The 17,070-nt window shown below is 61.0% G+C and overlaps 1 protein-coding gene across 1 annotated transcript; it reads right to left on the bottom strand.

Annotated features, from left to right (window-relative positions):
* Positions 1-307: 307 nt before the first annotated feature.
* On the bottom strand, positions 308-14,954 carry LOC147113219 (uncharacterized). Its single transcript, XM_085998151.1, has 4 exons — positions 14,714-14,954; positions 5,285-5,413; positions 919-1,887; positions 308-493 (listed from the first exon to the last, which is right to left on the bottom strand). Exons 1-4 carry the CDS (start codon positions 14,861-14,863, stop codon positions 323-325), a joined length of 1,419 nt encoding a protein of 472 aa, XP_085854277.1. The 5' UTR covers positions 14,864-14,954; the 3' UTR covers positions 308-322.
* Positions 14,955-17,070: the final 2,116 nt, after the last annotated feature.

The raw sequence follows: 17,070 nt of genomic DNA on the forward strand, positions 1-17,070 counted from the left end.
GAGAGACAGAGAGTGAGAGAGACAGAGAGAGACAGAGAGTGAGAGAGACAGAGAGTGAGAGAGACAGAGAGTGAGAGAGAGAGAGACAGAGAGAGAGACAGAGAGAGAGACAGAGAGAGAGACAGAGAGTGTGAGTGAGTGAGTGCGAGCGCGAGAGCGAGAGAGAGCGCGAGGCGCGAGAGAGGGCGCGAGAGCGAGCGCGAGAGAGTGAGCGCGAGAGATTGAGCGCGAGAGATTGAGCGCGAGAGATTGAGCGCGAGCGAGTGTGAGAGCTCGAGAGCGTGTGAGAGAGCGAATGTGAGTGCGAGAGAGCGTGTGTGGATTAAACGTGTGTGGTTTTGCCTTGTGCAGAGAGGACCAATGGACTGGGGGATTGGGCTGATCGGTGAGACACGGGCTCCCTGTGACCCGGTGCCGAGGTGGGCTGTACCTGTGGGGCACTCTGGCTCCAGTGATGGTGCAACCTGTGGTCCATCAGATGTTTCCCCACTGCCTGAAAGAGAGTTTTGAGATAAATCATCAGATTGTAACCAATCCCCAAATACCCACCCAATTAACCCCACACCCCATCGACCCAATCCCCAAATACCCACCCAATTAACCCCACACCCCATCGACCAAACACCCTATCGAACCCGACCAATGCCCCCGGGTCCCCCTGATCCCCCCCGGATCCCCCGGGCGCCCCCCCGATCCCCCTGGCCCCCCATGGATCCCCCCGCCTGATCTCCCAGGTCCCCCCGCTCCCCCGGGCCTGCCCCCGATCCCCCGGGCCCCCCCCCCGCAATCCCCCAAGCTCCCCTGGGCACCCCTGATTGATCCCCCGGGGCCCCCCCAGGATCCCCCGGGCCCCCCCCCCCGATCCCCCCCTGATCTCCCGGTTCCCCCCTGATCCCCTAGGTCCCCCTGCGCCGTTACCTCCAGCTGCCGCTGGTCCTCATGGAAAGATCTTTCCACCTGCTGCTCCTGCTCGCTGTGCAGACATTCCTTCTGCTGCCTCTCCAGTCCCCGCTCTCTGGCGCTCAGCTCCTGGATCTGCCAGTTCTTCTGCCGGAGCGTGGCCAGCTCCTGGGCGCTCTGTCCCTGGGCCATTGATACCGTCCTCAGCCTCCCAGAGATGGGTGTGTGGGGAGATGCTGCTCGCTCCCGGCTGGAGCCCGGCTCCTCTCGTTCTGCCGTATCGCTCTGCCGCTCCTGGCTGGAGCCCGGCTCCTCTCGTTCTGCCGTATCGCTCTGCCGCTCCTGGCTGGAGCCCGGCTCCTCTCGCTCTGCCGTATCGCTCTGCCGCTCCCGGCTGGTGCCAGAGCCCGGCTCCTCTCGCTCTGCCGTATCGCTCTGCTGCTCCCAGCTGGAGCCCGGCTCCTCTCGCTCTGCCGTATCGCCCTGCCGTTCCTGGCTGGAGCCAGAGCCCGGCTCCTCTCGCTCTGCCGTATCGCCCTGCCGCTCCCGGCTGGTGCCAGAGCCTGGCTCCTGTCGCTCTGCTGTATCGCTCTGCCGTTCCTGGCTGGAGCCAGAGCCCGGCTCCTCTCGCTCTGCCGTATTGCTTTGCCGCTCCCGGCTGGTACCAGAGCCTGGTGGGTGCGACTCACAGACCCGCTGGATTTTACTTTTGCAGGTCGAGGGCCCCTCTGCGGCTCCACGCTCCACCTCCTCGCAGCTGTGCTTGCGTTTCACCCTCCCGCACTCCGCATTCCTCGCGCTGTGCCCTGCGCCCGGCTGTTCCACTGTGGGCGGAGGCACCTTCGCGCGCCGTGCCAAGCGGTATTCATACTCCGCCCGCTCCTTGTGTTCCAGCGGCACGCCGAGCTGGATCACGTCTCCTTCCTTCAGCAGGAAGGGTAGGTGGGGCTCGATCCGCTCACCGTTCACCCAGACTCCGTTCAGACTCTGCACACAGAAACACAACCCGTCACCGAGGGCCCAGAAACACAACCCGTCACCGAGGGCCCAGAAACACAACCCGTCACCGAGGGCCCAGAAACACAACCCGTCACCGAGGGCCCAGAAACACAACCCGTCACCGAGGGCCCAGAAACACAACCCGTCACCGAGGGCCCAGAAACACAACCCGTCACCGTGGGCCCAGAAACACAACCCGTGACTGAGGATGCAGCGTCCGCCCTCCATCCCTCGCACAGCGCCATCCCTCGCACAGCGCCCGCCCGGCGCCCGCCCTCCCACGGCGCCCGCCCGCCCGCCCTCGCAGGGCGCCCACCCGCCCGCCCTCGCAGGGTGCCCACCCGCCCTCGCAGGGCGCCCACCCGCCCTCACACGGCGCCCGCTCAGCTCCCGCCATCACACAAGTGACAAATATCCGGGAGCAGCCCTCTCCCAGGGAGCAGGCCAAGAAATATCAGCAACAAAGGGACCAGAGGGCCAAGGGGACCACAGACACCAGATGGGGGGGGGGGGGGGCTGGGGAGGGGATTACAGACAGGGGGAGAGGGCTGAACAGCCTCCTCCTGTTCATGTGTAACAGGCTCGAGGGGCTGAAGGGCCTCCTCCTGTTCCTGTGTAACAGGCTTGAGGGGCTGAATGGCCTCCTCCTGTTCCTGTGTAACAGGCTCAAGGGGGCTGAATGGGCCTCCTCCTGTTCCTGTGTAACAGGCTCGAGGGGCTGAATGGCCTCCTCCTGTCCCTGTGTAACAGGCTCGAGGGGCTGAATGGCCTCCTCCTGTTCCTGTGTAACAGGCTCGAGGGGCTGAATGGCCTCCTCCTGTTCCTGTGTAACAGGCTCGAGGGGCTGAATGGCCTCCTCCTGTTCCTGTGTAACAGGCTCGAGGGGCTGAATGGCCTCCTCCTGTTCCTGTGTAACAGGCTCGAGGGGCTGAATGGCCTCCTCCTGTTCCTGTGTAATAGGCTCCAGGGGCCTAATAAAGAGGGAGAAGGTAGAGTAGCACTAGAGAGAAAGCACTAGGCAAACTAATGGGACTAAAGGTGGACAAGTCCCCTGGACCCGATGGCCTGCATCCTAGGGTCTTAAAAGAGGTGGCTGCAGAGATAGTGGATGCATTGGTTATAATCTACCAAAATTCCCTGGATTCTGGAGAGGTCCCAGCGGACTGGAAAACTGCAAATGTAACGCCCCTATTTAAGAAAGGAGGGAGACAGAAAGCAGGCAACTATAGACTAGTTAGCCCAACATCTGTCATTGGGAAAATGCTGGAGTCCATCATTAAGGAAGTGGTAGCAGGACATTTAGAAAATCATAATATAGTCAAGTAGAGTCAGTGTGGTTTTATGAAAGGGAAATCATGTTTGACAAATTTGCTGGAGTTCTTTGAGCATGTAACGAGCAGGGTGGATAAAGGGGAACCAGTAGATGTGGAGTATTTGGATTTCCAGAAGGCATTCGATAAGGTGCCACAGAAAAGGTTACTGCACAAGATAAGAGCTCATGGGGTTTGGGGGTAATATATTAGCATGGACAGAGGATTGGCTAACTAACAGAAAACAGAGAGTCGGGATAAATGAGTCATTTTCTGGTTGGCAAACGGTAACTAGTGGGGTGCCACAGGGATCAGTGCTGGGGCCTCAACTATTTACAATCTATATTCATGACTTGGATGAAGGGACCGAGTGTACTGTAGCCAAATTTGCTGATGATACTAAGACAGGTGGGAAAGCAAGTTGTGAAGAGGACACACAGAATCTGCAAAGGGATATAGACAGGCTCAGTGAGTGGGCAAAAATCTGGCAGATGGAGTTTAATGTGGGAAAGTGTGAGGTTATCCACTTAGGTAGGAAAAATAAAAAAGCAAATTATTATTTAAATGGGGAGAGATTACAAAATGCTGAGGTACAGAGTGATCTGGGGGCCCTAGTACATGAAACACAAAAAGTTAGCATGCAGGTACAGCAAGTAATTAGGAAGGCAAATGGAATGTTGGCCTTTATTTCAAGGGGGAATGGAGTATAAAAGTAGGGAAGTCTTGCTACAACTGTACAGGGTGTTGGTGAGACCACACCTGGAGTACTGCGTACTGTTTTGGTCTCCTTATCTAAGGAAGGATATACTTGCATTGGAGGCAGTTCAGAGAAGGTTCACGAGGTTGATTCCGGAGATGAAGGGGTTGTCTTATGAGGAAAGGTTGAGCAGGTTGGGCCGATACTCATTGGAGTTTAGAAGAATGAGAGGTGATCTTATTGAAACATATAAGATTCTGAAGGGGCTCGACAGGGTAGATGCAGAGAGGATGTTTCCCCCCGTGGGGGAATCTAGAACTCGGGGGCATAGTTTCAGAATAAGGGGGCACCCATTTAGAACTGAGGTGAGGAGGAATTTCTTCTCAGAGGGTTGTGAATCTGTGGAATTCTCTGCCCCAGAGAGCTGTGGAGGCGGAGTCAGTGAATATATTCAAGGTGGAGATTGACAGATATTTGAGCTACGGGGAGTCGAGGGGTCTGGGGAATGGGCGGGAAAGTGGAGTTGAGGCCAAGATCAGATCAGCCATGATCGCATTGAATGGCGGAGCAGGCTCGAGGGGCCGAATGGCGGAGCAGGCTCAAGGGGCCGAATGGCGGAGCAGGCTCGAGGGGCCGAATGGCGGAGCAGGCTCGAGGGGCCGAATGGCGGAGCAGGCTCGAGGGGCCGAATGGCGGAGCAGGCTCGAGGGGCCGAATGGCGGAGCAGGCTCGAGGGGCCGAATGGCGGAGCAGGCTCGAGGGGCCGAATGGCGCAGCAGGCTCGAGGGGCCGAATGGCGGAGCAGGCTCGAGGGGCCGAATGGGGGAGCAGGCTCGAGGGGCCGAATGCGGCAGCAGGCTCGAGAGGCCGAATGGCGGAGCAGGCTCGAGGGGCCGAATGGGGCAGCAGGCTCGAGGGGCCGAATGGCGGAGCAGGCTCGAGGGGCCGAATGGGGCAGCAGGCTCGAGGGGCCGAATGGCGGAGCAGGCTCGAGGGGCCGAATGGGGCAGCAGGCTCGAGGGGCCGAATGGCGGAGCAGGCTCGAGGGGCCGAATGGCGGAGCAGGCTCGAGGGGCCGAATGGCGGAGCAGGCTCGAGGGGCCGAATGGCGGAGCAGGCTCGAGGGGCCGAATGGGGCAGCAGGCTCGAGGGGCCGAATGGGGCAGCAGGCTCGAGGGGCCGAATGGGGCAGCAGGCTCGAGGGGCCGAATGGGGCAGCAGGCTCGAGGGGCCGAATGGGGCAGCAGGCTCGAGGGGCCGAATGGGGCAGCAGGCTCGAGGGGCCCAGTGGCCAACTCCTGCTCCTGTTTCTTATGTTCTTATGTCCACATGTCCCTGTGAAACATGCGAGGGCTGAATGGGCGGACTGTGAGGATACCTGGTTGTCAATGACGGTGCACTCTCCCTCTGAGGTCAGGCGAAACGAGCAGTGGTTGCGGGAGATCATCAGGGGGCAGTTTCTGGCGAGGAGCCGATAAGTGACCCCAAACCCTCGGCCCACTGTCACCTGCAACACAAAAAGCATCAGGTGACATATCCAACTCGGGGGAAACTGTCCCAGGAGAGGGGGTCTATCGAGCACACGGCTCGAGGTACAGTACTGGTGGGTTCAGGTCTGTCTCTGTATAACACTGGGGTACAGTACTGGTGGGTACAGGTCTGTCACTGTATAACACTGGGGTACAGTACTGGTGGGTTCAGGTCTGTCTCTGTATAACACTGGGGTACAGTACTGGTGGGTACAGGTCTGTCACTGTATAACACGGGTACAGTACTGGTGGGTACAGGTCTGTCACTGTATAACACGGGTACAGTACTGGTGGGTACAGGTCTGTCACTGTATAACACTGAGGGACAGTACTGGTGGGTACAGGTCTGTCACTGTATAACACTGAGGGACAGTACTGGTGGGTACAGGTCTGTCACTGTATAACACTGGGGTACAGTACTGGTGGGTACAGGTCTGTCTCTGTATAACACTGGGGTACAGTACTGGTGGGTACAGGTCTGTCGCTGTATAACACTGGGGTACAGTACTGGTGGGTACAGGTCTGTCACTGTATAACACTGGGGTACAGTACTGGTGGGTTCAGGTCTGTCTCTGTATAACACTGGGGTACAGTACTGGTGGGTACAGGTCTGTCACTGTATAACACGGGTACAGTACTGGTGGGTACAGGTCTGTCACTGTATAACACGGGTACAGTACTGGTGGGTACAGGTCTGTCACTGTATAACACTGAGGGACAGTACTGGTGGGTACAGGTCTGTCACTATATAACACTGGGGTACAGTACTGGTGGGTTCAGGTCTGTCAGTGTATAACACTGGGGTACAGTACTGGTGGGTTCAGGTCTGTCAGTGTATAACACTGGGGTACAGTACTGGTGGGTTCAGGTCTGTCAGTGTATAACACTGGGGTACAGTACTGGTGGGTACAGGTCTGTCACTGTATAACACTGAGGTACAGTGCTGGTGGGTACAGGTCTCTCACTGTATAACACTGGGGTATATTACTGGGGGTACGGGTCCGGGGTATATTACCGGGGGTACAGGTCTGGGGGTACAGTACTGGGGTATATTCCCGGGGTATTGGTCTCGGGGTACAGTACTGGGGTATATTCCCGGGGTATCTCACTGAGGGTACGGGTCTGGGGGTACAGTACTGGGGTATATTCCCAGGGTATCTCACGGGGGTATGGGTCTGGGGGTACGGGTCTGGGGTATATTCCCGGGGTATCTCACTGGGGGTACGGGTCTGGGGTATATTCCCGGGGTATCTCACTGGGGGTGTGGGTCTGGGGATACGGGTCTGGGGTATATTGCCGGGGTATCTCACGGGGGTACGGCTCTGGGGGTACGGGTCTGGGGTATATTCCCGGGGTATCTCACTGGGGGTACGGGTCTGGGGGTACAGTACTGGAGTATATTCCCGGGGTATCTCACTGGGGTATATTCCCGGGGTATCTCACGGGGGGACGGGTCTGGGGGTACGGGTCTGGGGTATATTCCCGGGGTATCTCACTGGGGGTGTGGGTCTGGGGATACGGGTCTGGGGTATATTGCCGGGGTATCTCACGGGGGTACGGCTCTGGGGGTACGGGTCTGGGGTATATTCCCGGGGTATCTCACTGGGGGTACGGGTCTGGGGGTACAGTACTGGGGTATATTCCCGGGGTATCGCACTGGGGGTACGGGTCTGGGGTATATTCCCGGGGTACGGGTCTGGGGGATATTCCCGGGGTATCGCACTGGGGGTACGGGTCTGGGGGTACGGGTCTGGGGGTACAGTACTGGGGTATATTCCCGGGGTATCTCACTGGGGGTACAGGTCTGGGGGTACAGGTCTGGGAGTACAGTACTGGGGTATATTCCCGGGGTCTATCACTGGGGGACGGGTCTGGGGTATATTACCGGGGGTACAGGTACAGGTCTGTGGTACAGTACTGGTGGGTGTCTCACTGGGGCCGGCACTATTTACCTCTCCCCCGGGGCTCAGTTCCAGCCTCTCTCCCTGTCTGGGGGGACGGTACCGGGGGTACAGTACTGGGGTATATTCCCTGGGTATATTCCCGGGGGCCGGGTCTGTTTACCTCTCCCCCGGGGCTCAGTTCCAGCCTCGCTCCCTGTCTGGGGGTACAGGTCTGGGGGTCCGGGTCTGGGGGACGGGTCCGGGGGTACAGTACCGGGCTATATTCCCGGGGTGTCTCACTGGGGCCGGGTCTGTTTATCTCTCCCCCGGGGCTCAGTTCCAGCCTCTCTCCCGGTCTGGGGGACGGGTCTGGGGGTACAGTGCTTGGGGGACAGGTCCGGGGGTCCGGGTCCGGGTCTGGTGTATATTACCGGGGGTACGGGTCTGGGGTATATTACCGGGGGTACGGGTCTGGGGTATATTCCCGGGGGTACAGTACTGGGGGTACAGGTCTGGGGTATATTCCCGGGGGTACGGGTCTGGGGTATATTCCTGGGGGTACAGTACTGGGGGTACAGGTACCGGGGTATATTCCCGGGGGTACGGGTCTGGGGTATATTCCCGGGGGTACGGGTCTGAGGGTACGGGTCTGGGGTATATTCCCGGGGGTACGGGTCTGAGGGTACGGGTCTGGGGTATATTCCCGGGGGTACGGGTCTGGGGGTACGGGTCTGGGGTATATTCCTGGGGGTACGGGTCTGGGGTATATTCCCGGGGGTACGGGTCTGGGGGTACGGGTCTGGGGTATATTCCCGGGGGTACGGGTCTGGGGGTACAGGTACCGGGGTATATTCCTGGGGGTACGGGTGTGGGGGGACGGGTCTGGGGTATATTCCCGGGGGTACGGGTCCCGGGGGTACGGGTCTGGGGTATATTACCGGGGGTACAGTACTGGGGGTACGGGTCTGGGGTATATTCCCGGGGGTACGGGTCTGGGGGTACGGGTCTGGGGTATATTACCGGGGGTACAGTACCGGGGGTACAGGTCTGGGGTATATTACCGGGGGTACAGGTCTGGGGTATATTACCGGGGGTACAGTACTGGGGGTACGGGTCTGGGGTATATTACCGGGGGTACAGTACTGGGGGTACGGATCTGGGGTATATTAACGGGGGTACAGTACTGGGGGTACGGGTCTGGGGTATATTACCGGGGGTACAGGTCTGGGGTATATTACCGGGGGTACAGTACTGGGGGTACGGGTCTGGGGTATATTACCGGGGGTACAGTACTGGGGGTACAGGTCTGGGGTATATTACTGGGGTACAGTACTGGGGGTACAGGTCTGGGGTATATTACTGGGGTACAGTACTGGGGGTACAGGTCTGGGGTATATTACCGGGGGTACAGTACTGGGGGTACGGGTCTGGGGTATATTAACGGGGGTACAGTACTGGGGGTACGGGTCTGGGGTATATTACCGGGGGTACAGTGCTGGGGGTACGGGTCTGGGGTATATTACCGGGGGTACAGTGCTGGGGGTACGGGTCTGGGGTATATTACGGGGGTACAGTACTGGGGGTACGGGTCTGGGGTATATTACGGGGGTACAGTGCTGGGGGTACGGGTCTGGGGTATATTACCGGGGGTACAGTACTGGGGGTACGGGTCTGGGGTATATTACGGGGGTACAGTACTGGGGGTACGGGTCTGGGGTATATTACGGGGGTACAGTGCTGGGGGTACGGGTCTGGGGTATATTACTGGGGGTACAGTACTGGGGGTACAGGTCTGGGGTATATTACCGGGGGTACAGTGCTGGGGGTACGGGTCTGGGGTATATTACCGGGGGTACAGTGCTGGGGGTACGGGTCTGGGGTATATTACCGGGGGTACAGTACTGGGGGTACAGGTCTGGGGTATATTACCGGGGGTACAGTGCTGGGGGTACGGGTCTGGGGTATATTACCGGGGGTACAGTACTGGGGGTACGGGTCTGGGGTATATTACGGGGGTACAGTACTGGGGGTACAGGTCTGGGGTACATTACCGGGGGTACAGTACTGGGGGTACAGGTCTGGGGTATATTACCGGGGGTACAGTACTGGGGGTACAGGTCTGGGGTATATTACCGGGGGTACAGTACTGGGGGTCCGGGTCTGGGGTATATTACCGGGGGTACAGTACTGGGGGTACAGGTCTGGGGTACATTACCGGGGGTACAGGTCTGGGGTATATTACCGGGGGTACAGTACTGGGGGTCCGGGTCTGGGGTATATTACCGGGGGTACAGTGCTGGGGGTACGGGTCTGGGGTATATTACCGGGGGTACAGTACTGGGGGTACGGGTCTGGAGTATATTACCGGGGGTACAGTACTGGGGGTCCGGGTCTGGGGTATATTACCGGGGGTACAGTACTGGGGGTACGGGTCTGGGGTATATTACCGGGGGTACAGTACTGGGGGTCCGGGTCTGGGGTATATTACCGGGGGTACAGTACTGGGGGTACAGGTCTGGGGTATATTACCGGGGGTACGGGTCTGGGGTATATTACCGGGGGTACAGGTCTGGGGTATATTACTGGGGGTGCAGTACTGGGGGTACAGGTCTGGGGTATATTACCGGGGGTACAGGTCTGGGGTATATTACCGGGGGTACAGTACTGGGGGTACAGGTCTGGGGTATATTACCGGGGGTACAGGTCTGGGGTATATTCCCGGGGGTACAGTACTGGGGGTACGGGTCTGGGGTATATTACCGGGGGTACAGGTACCGGGGGTACAGGTCTGGGGTATATTCCCGGGGGTACAGTACTGGGGGTCCGGGTCTGGGGTATATTACCGGGGGTACAGGTACCGGGGGTACAGGTCTGGGGTATATTACCGGGGGTACAGTACTGGGGGTACGGGTCTGGGGTATATTACCGGGGGTACAGTGCTGGGGGTACGGGTCTGGGGTATATTACCGGGGGTACAGTGCTGGGGGTACAGGTCTGGGGTATATTACCGGGGGTACAGGTCTGGGGTATATTACCGGGGGTACAGTACTGGGGGGTACGGGTCTGGGGTATATTACCGGGGGTACAGTACTGGGGGTACAGGTCTGGGGTATATTACTGGGGGTACAGTACTGGGGGTCCGGGTCTGGGGTATATTACCGGGGGTACAGTACTGGGGGTACAGGTCTGGGGTATATTACCGGGGGTACAGTACTGGGGGTACAGGTCTGGGGTATATTACTGGGGGTACAGTACTGGGGGTACGGGTCTGGGGTATATTACCGGGGGTACAGTACTGGGGGTACAGGTCTGGGGTATATTACTGGGGGTACAGTACTGGGGGTACGGGTCTGGGGTATATTACCGGGGGTACAGTACTGGGGGTACAGGTCTGGGGTATATTACTGGGGGTACAGTACTGGGGGTACAGGTCTGGGGTATATTACTGGGGGTACAGTACTGGGGGTACGGGTCTGGGGTATATTACCGGGGGTACAGTACTGGGGGTACAGGTCTGGGGTATATTACCGGGGGTACAGTACTGGGGGTACGGGTCTGGGGTATATTACCGGGGGTACAGTACTGGGGGTACAGGTCTGGGGTATATTACTGGGGGTACAGTACTGGGGGTCCGGGTCTGGGGTATATTACCGGGGGTACAGTACTGGGGGTACAGGTCTGGGGTATATTACCGGGGGTACAGTACTGGGGGTACAGGTCTGGGGTATATTACTGGGGGTACAGTACTGGGGGTCCGGGTCTGGGGTATATTACTGGGGGTACAGTACTGGGGGTACAGGTCTGGGGTATATTACTGGGGGTACAGTACTGGGGGTCCGGGTCTGGGGTATATTACTGGGGGTACAGGTCTGGGGTATATTACTGGGGGTACAGTACTGGGGGTACAGGTCTGGGGTATATTACCGGGGGTACAGTACTGGGGGTACAGGTCTGGGGTATATTACCGGGGGTACAGTACTGGGGGTACGGGTCTGGGGTATATTACGGGGGTACAGTACTGGGGGTACAGGTCTGGGGTATATTACCGGGGGTACAGTACTGGGGGTCCGGGTCTGGGGTATATTACTGGGGGTACAGTACTGGGGGTCCGGGTCTGGGGTATATTACCGGGGGTACAGTACTGGGGGTCCGGGTCTGGGGTATATTACTGGGGGTACAGTACTGGGGGTCCGGGTCTGGGGTATATTACCGGGGGTACAGTACTGGGGGTACAGGTCTGGGGTATATTACCGGGGGTACAGTACTGGGGGTACAGGTCTGGGGTATATTACCGGGGGTACAGTACTGGGGGTACAGGTCTGGGGTATATTACCGGGGGTACAGTACTGGGGGTACGGGTCTGGGGTATATTACCGGGGGTACAGTACTGGGGGTCCGGGTCTGGGGTATATTACCGGGGTACAGTGCTGGGGGTCCGGGTCTGGGGTATACTACCGGGGGTACAGTGCTGGGGGTCCGGGTCTGGGGTATATTACCGGGGGTACAGTGCTGGGGGTCCGGGTCTGGGGTATATTACCGGGGGTACAGTGCTGGGGGTCCGGGTCTGGGGTATATTACCGGGGGTACAGTGCTGGGGGTCCGGGTCTGGGGTATATTACCGGGGGTACAGTGCTGGGGGTCCGGGTCTGGGGTATATTACCGGGGGTACAGTGCTGGGGGTCCGGGTTTGGGGTATATTACCGGGGGTACAGTGCTGGGGGTCCGGGTCTGGGGTATATTACCGGGGGTACAGTACTGGGGGTACAGTACTGGGGGTACAGGTCTGGGGTATATTACCGGGGGTACAGTACTGGGGGTACGGGTCTGGGGTATATTACCGGGGGTACAGTGCTGGGGGTACAGTACTGGGGGTACAGGTCTGGGGTATATTACCGGGGGTACAGTGCTGGGGGTCCGGGTCTGGGGTATATTACCGGGGGTACAGTGCTGGGGGTACAGTACTGGGGGTACAGGTCTGGGGTATATTACCGGGGGTACAGTACTGGGGGTCCGGGTCTGGGGTATATTACCGGGGGTACAGTACTGGGGGTACGGATCTGGGGTATATTACCGGGGGTACAGTGCTGGGGGTCCGGGTCTGGGGTATATTACCGGGGGTACAGGTCTGGGGTACAGGTCTGGGGTATATTACCGGGGGTACAGTGCTGGGGGTCCGGGTCTGGGGTATATTACCGGGGGTACAGTACCGGGGGTCCGGGTCCGGGTCTGGGGTATATTACCGGGGGTACAGGTCTGGGGGTACGGGTCTGGGGTATATTACTGGGGGTACAGTACCGGGGGTCCGGGTCTGGGGTATATTACCGGGGGTACAGTACTGGGGGTACAGTACCGGGGGTACAGTGCTGGGGGTACAGTACTGGGGGTACAGGTCTGGGGTATATTACCGGGGGTACAGTGCTGGGGGTCCGGGTCTGGGGTATATTACCGGGGGTACAGTGCTGGGGGTACAGTACTGGGGGTACAGGTCTGGGGTATATTACCGGGGGTACAGTACTGGGGGTCCGGGTCTGGGGTATATTACCGGGGGTACAGTACTGGGGGTACGGATCTGGGGTATATTACCGGGGGTACAGTGCTGGGGGTCCGGGTCTGGGGTATATTACCGGGGGTACAGGTCTGGGGTACAGGTCTGGGGTATATTACCGGGGGTACAGTGCTGGGGGTCCGGGTCTGGGGTATATTACCGGGGGTACAGTACCGGGGGTCCGGGTCTGGGGTATATTACCGGGGGTACAGGTCTGGGGGTACGGGTCTGGGGTATATTACTGGGGGTACAGTACCGGGGGTCCGGGTCTGGGGTATATTACCGGGGGTACAGTACTGGGGGTACAGTACCGGGGGTCCGGGTCTGGGGTATATTACTGGGGGTACAGTACCGGGGGTCCGGGTCTGGGGTATATTACCGGGGGTACAGTACTGGGGGTCCGGGTCTGGGGTATATTACCGGGGGTACAGTACTGGGGGTACGGGTCTGGGGTATATTACCGGGGGTACAGTACTGGGGGTACAGGTCTGGGGTATATTACTGGGGGTACAGTACCGGGGGTCCGGGTCTGGGGTATATTACCGGGGGTACAGTACTGGGGGTCCGGGTCTGGGGTATATTACCGGGGGTACAGTACTGGGGGTACGGGTCTGGGGTATATTACCGGGGGTACAGTACCGGGGGTACAGGTCTGGGGTATATTACCGGGGGTACAGTACCGGGGGTCCGGGTCTGGGGTATATTACCGGGGGTACAGTACTGGGGGTACGGGTCTGGGGTATATTACCGGGGGTACAGTACTGGGGGTACGGGTCTGGGGTATATTACCGGGGGTACAGTCCCGGGGGTACAGGTCTGGGGTATATTACCGGGGGTACAGTACTGGGGGTACAGGTCTGGGGTATATTACCGGGGGTACAGTCCCGGGGGTACAGGTCTGGGGTATATTACCGGGGGTACAGTACCGGGGGTACAGGTCTGGGGTATATTACCGGGGGTACAGTACCGGGGGTCCGGGTCTGGGGTATATTACCGGGGGTACAGTACTGGGGGTACGGGTCTGGGGTATATTACCGGGGGTACAGTACTGGGGGTACAGGTCTGGGGTATATTACCGGGGGTACAGTACTGGGGGTCCGGGTCTGGGGTATATTACCGGGGGTACAGTACTGGGGGTACAGGTCTGGGGTATATTACCGGGGGTACAGTCCCGGGGGTACAGGTCTGGGGTATATTACCGGGGGTACAGTACTGGGGGTCCGGGTCTGGGGTATATTACCGGGGGTACAGTCCCGGGGGTACAGGTCTGGGGTATATTACCGGGGGTACAGTACTGGGGGTACAGTACTGGGGTATATTACCGGGGGTACAGTACTGGGGGTCCGGGTCTGGGGTATATTACCGGGGGTACAGTACTGGGGGTACGGGTCTGGGGTATATTACCGGGGGTACAGTACTGGGGGTACAGGTCTGGGGTATATTACCGGGGGTACAGTCCCGGGGGTACAGGTCTGGGGTATATTACCGGGGGTACAGTACTGGGGGTACAGGTCTGGGGTATATTACCGGGGGTACAGTACTGGGGGTACAGGTCTGGGGTATATTACCGGGGGTACAGTGCTGGGGGTACGGGTCTGGGGTATATTACCGGGGGTACAGTGCTGGGGGTACGGGTCTGGGGTATATTACCGGGGGTACAGTGCTGGGGGTACAGGTCTGGGGTATATTCCCGGGGTCCGGGGGTACAGGTCTGGGGTATATTACCGGGGGTACAGTGCTGGGGGTACAGTACTGGGGTATATTACCGGGGGTACAGTACTGGGGGTACAGGTCTGGGGTATATTACCGGGGTACAGTCCCGGGGTACCCCCGGGTCCGGCTCTGTTTACCTCTCCCCCGGGGCTCAGTTCCAGCCTCTCTCCCGGTCGCTCGGCTCCCAGTCTCTGCAGACACCAGGCCCACAGCCCCGGGCTCGGCCGGCCGCTGCCCCCGGCCTCCCTCAGCCTCCCCGGTCCGCCCGCGGGACCCGCCGCCGCCATCCTCCCGGCCCCGCTCCTCCAGCACCGCCCAGCCGAGCCCGGAGAGCATCGACCCGCTCCTCCAGCACCGCCCAGCCGAGCCCCGAGAGCATCGACCCGCTCCTCCAGCACCGCCCAGCCGAGCCCGGAGAGCATCGACCCGCTCCTCCAGCACCGCCCAGCCGAGCCCGGAGAGCATCGACCCGGTCCTCCAGCACCGCCCAGCCGAGCCCCGAGAGCATCGACCCGGTCCTCCAGCACCGCCCAGCCGAGCCCCGAGAGCATCGACCCGCTCCTCCAGCACCGCCCAGCTGAGCCCCGAGAGCATCGACCCGCTCCTCCAGCACCGCCCAGCTGAGCCCCGAGAGCATCGACCCGCTCCTCCAGCACCGCCCAGCCGAGCCCCGAGAGCATCGACCCGCTCCTCCAGCACCGCCCAGCCGAGCCCGGAGAGCATCGACCCGGTCCTCCAGCACCGCCCAGCCGAGCCCCGAGAGCATCGACCCGCTCCTCCAGCACCGCCCAGCCGAGCCCCGAGAGCATCGACCCGCTCCTCCAGCACCGCCCAGCCGAGCCCCGAGAGCATCGACCCGGTCCTCCAGCACCGCCCAGCCGAGCCCGGAGAGCATCGACCCGCTCCTCCAGCACCGCCCAGCTGAGCCCCGAGAGCATCGACCCGCTCCTCCAGCACCGCCCAGCCGAGCCCGGAGAGCATCGACCCATTCCTCCAGCACCGCCCAGCCGAGCCCGGAGAGCATCGACCCGCTCCTCCAGCACCGCCCAGCCGAGCCCGGAGAACATCGACCCGCTCCTCCAGCACCGCCCAGCCGAGCCCGGAGAGCATCGACCCGGTCCTCCAGCACCGCCCAGCCGAGCCCGGAGAGCATCGACCCGCTCCTCCAGCACCGCCCAGCTGAGCCCCGAGAGCATCGACCCGCTCCTCCAGCACCGCCCAGCCGAGCCCGGAGAACATCGACCCGCTCCTCCAGCACCGCCCAGCCGAGCCCGGAGAGCATCGACCCGGTCCTCCAGCACCGCCCAGCCGAGCCCGGAGAGCATCGACCCGCTCCTCCAGCACCGCCCAGCTGAGCCCCGAGAGCATCGACCCGCTCCTCCAGCACCGCCCAGCCGAGCCCGGAGAACATCGACCCGCTCCTCCAGCACCGCCCAGCCGAGCCCCGAGAGCATCGACTCGCTCCTCCAGCACCGCCCAGCCGAGCCCCGAGAGCATCGACCCGCTCCTCCAGCACCGCCCAGCCGAGCCCCGAGAGCATCGACCCGCTCCTCCAGCACCGCCCAGCCGAGCCCCGAGAGCATCGACCCGGTCCTCCAGCACCGCCCAGCCGAGCCCCGAGAACATCGACCCGCTCCTCCAGCACCGCCCAGCTGAGCCCGGAGAGCATCGACCCGCTCCTCCAGCACCGCCCAGCTGAGCCCGGAGAGCATCGACCCGCTCCTCCAGCACCGCCCAGCTGAGCCCGGAGAGCATCGACCCGCTCCTCCAGCACCGCCCAGCCGAGCCCCGAGAGCATCGACCCGGTCCTCCAGCACCGCCCAGCCGAGCCCGGAGAGCATCGACCCGCTCCTCCAGCACCGCCCAGCCGAGCCCCGAGTGCATCGACCCGCTCCTCCAGCACCGCCCAGCTGAGCCCGGAGAGCATCGACCCGGTCCTCCAGCACCGCCCAGCTGAGCCCGGAGAGCATCGACCCGGTCCTCCAGCACCGCCCAGCCGAGCCCGGAGAGCATCGACCCGCTCCTCCAGCACCGCCCAGCCGAGCCCCGAGAGCATCGACCCGCTCCTCCAGCACCGCCCAGCCGAGCCCCGAGAGCATCGACCCGCTCCTCCAGCACCGCCCAGCCGAGCCCCGAGAGCATCGACCCGCTCCTCCAGCACCGCCCAGCTGAGCCCGGAGAGCATCGACCCGGTCCTCCAGCACCGCCCAGCTGAGCCCCGAGAGCATCGACCCGGTCCTCCAGCACCGCCCAGCTGAGCCCGGAGAGCATCGACCCACTCCTCCAGCACCGCCCAGCTGAGCCCGGAGAGCATCGACCCGCTCCTCCAGCACCGCCCAGCCGAGCCCGGAGCGCATCGACCCGCTCCTCCAGCACCGCCCAGCCGAGCCCGGAGAGCATCGACACGCTCCTCCAGCACCACCCAGCCGAGCCCCGAGAGCATCGACCCGCTCCTCCAGCACCACCCAGCCGAGCCCCGAGAGCATCGACCCGC

Source organism: Somniosus microcephalus, chromosome 9, assembly GCF_052327205.1.
Source record: "Somniosus microcephalus isolate GS21.2 chromosome 9, FLI_Smic_1.0, whole genome shotgun sequence".
Taxonomy (NCBI): domain Eukaryota; kingdom Metazoa; phylum Chordata; class Chondrichthyes; order Squaliformes; family Somniosidae; genus Somniosus; species Somniosus microcephalus.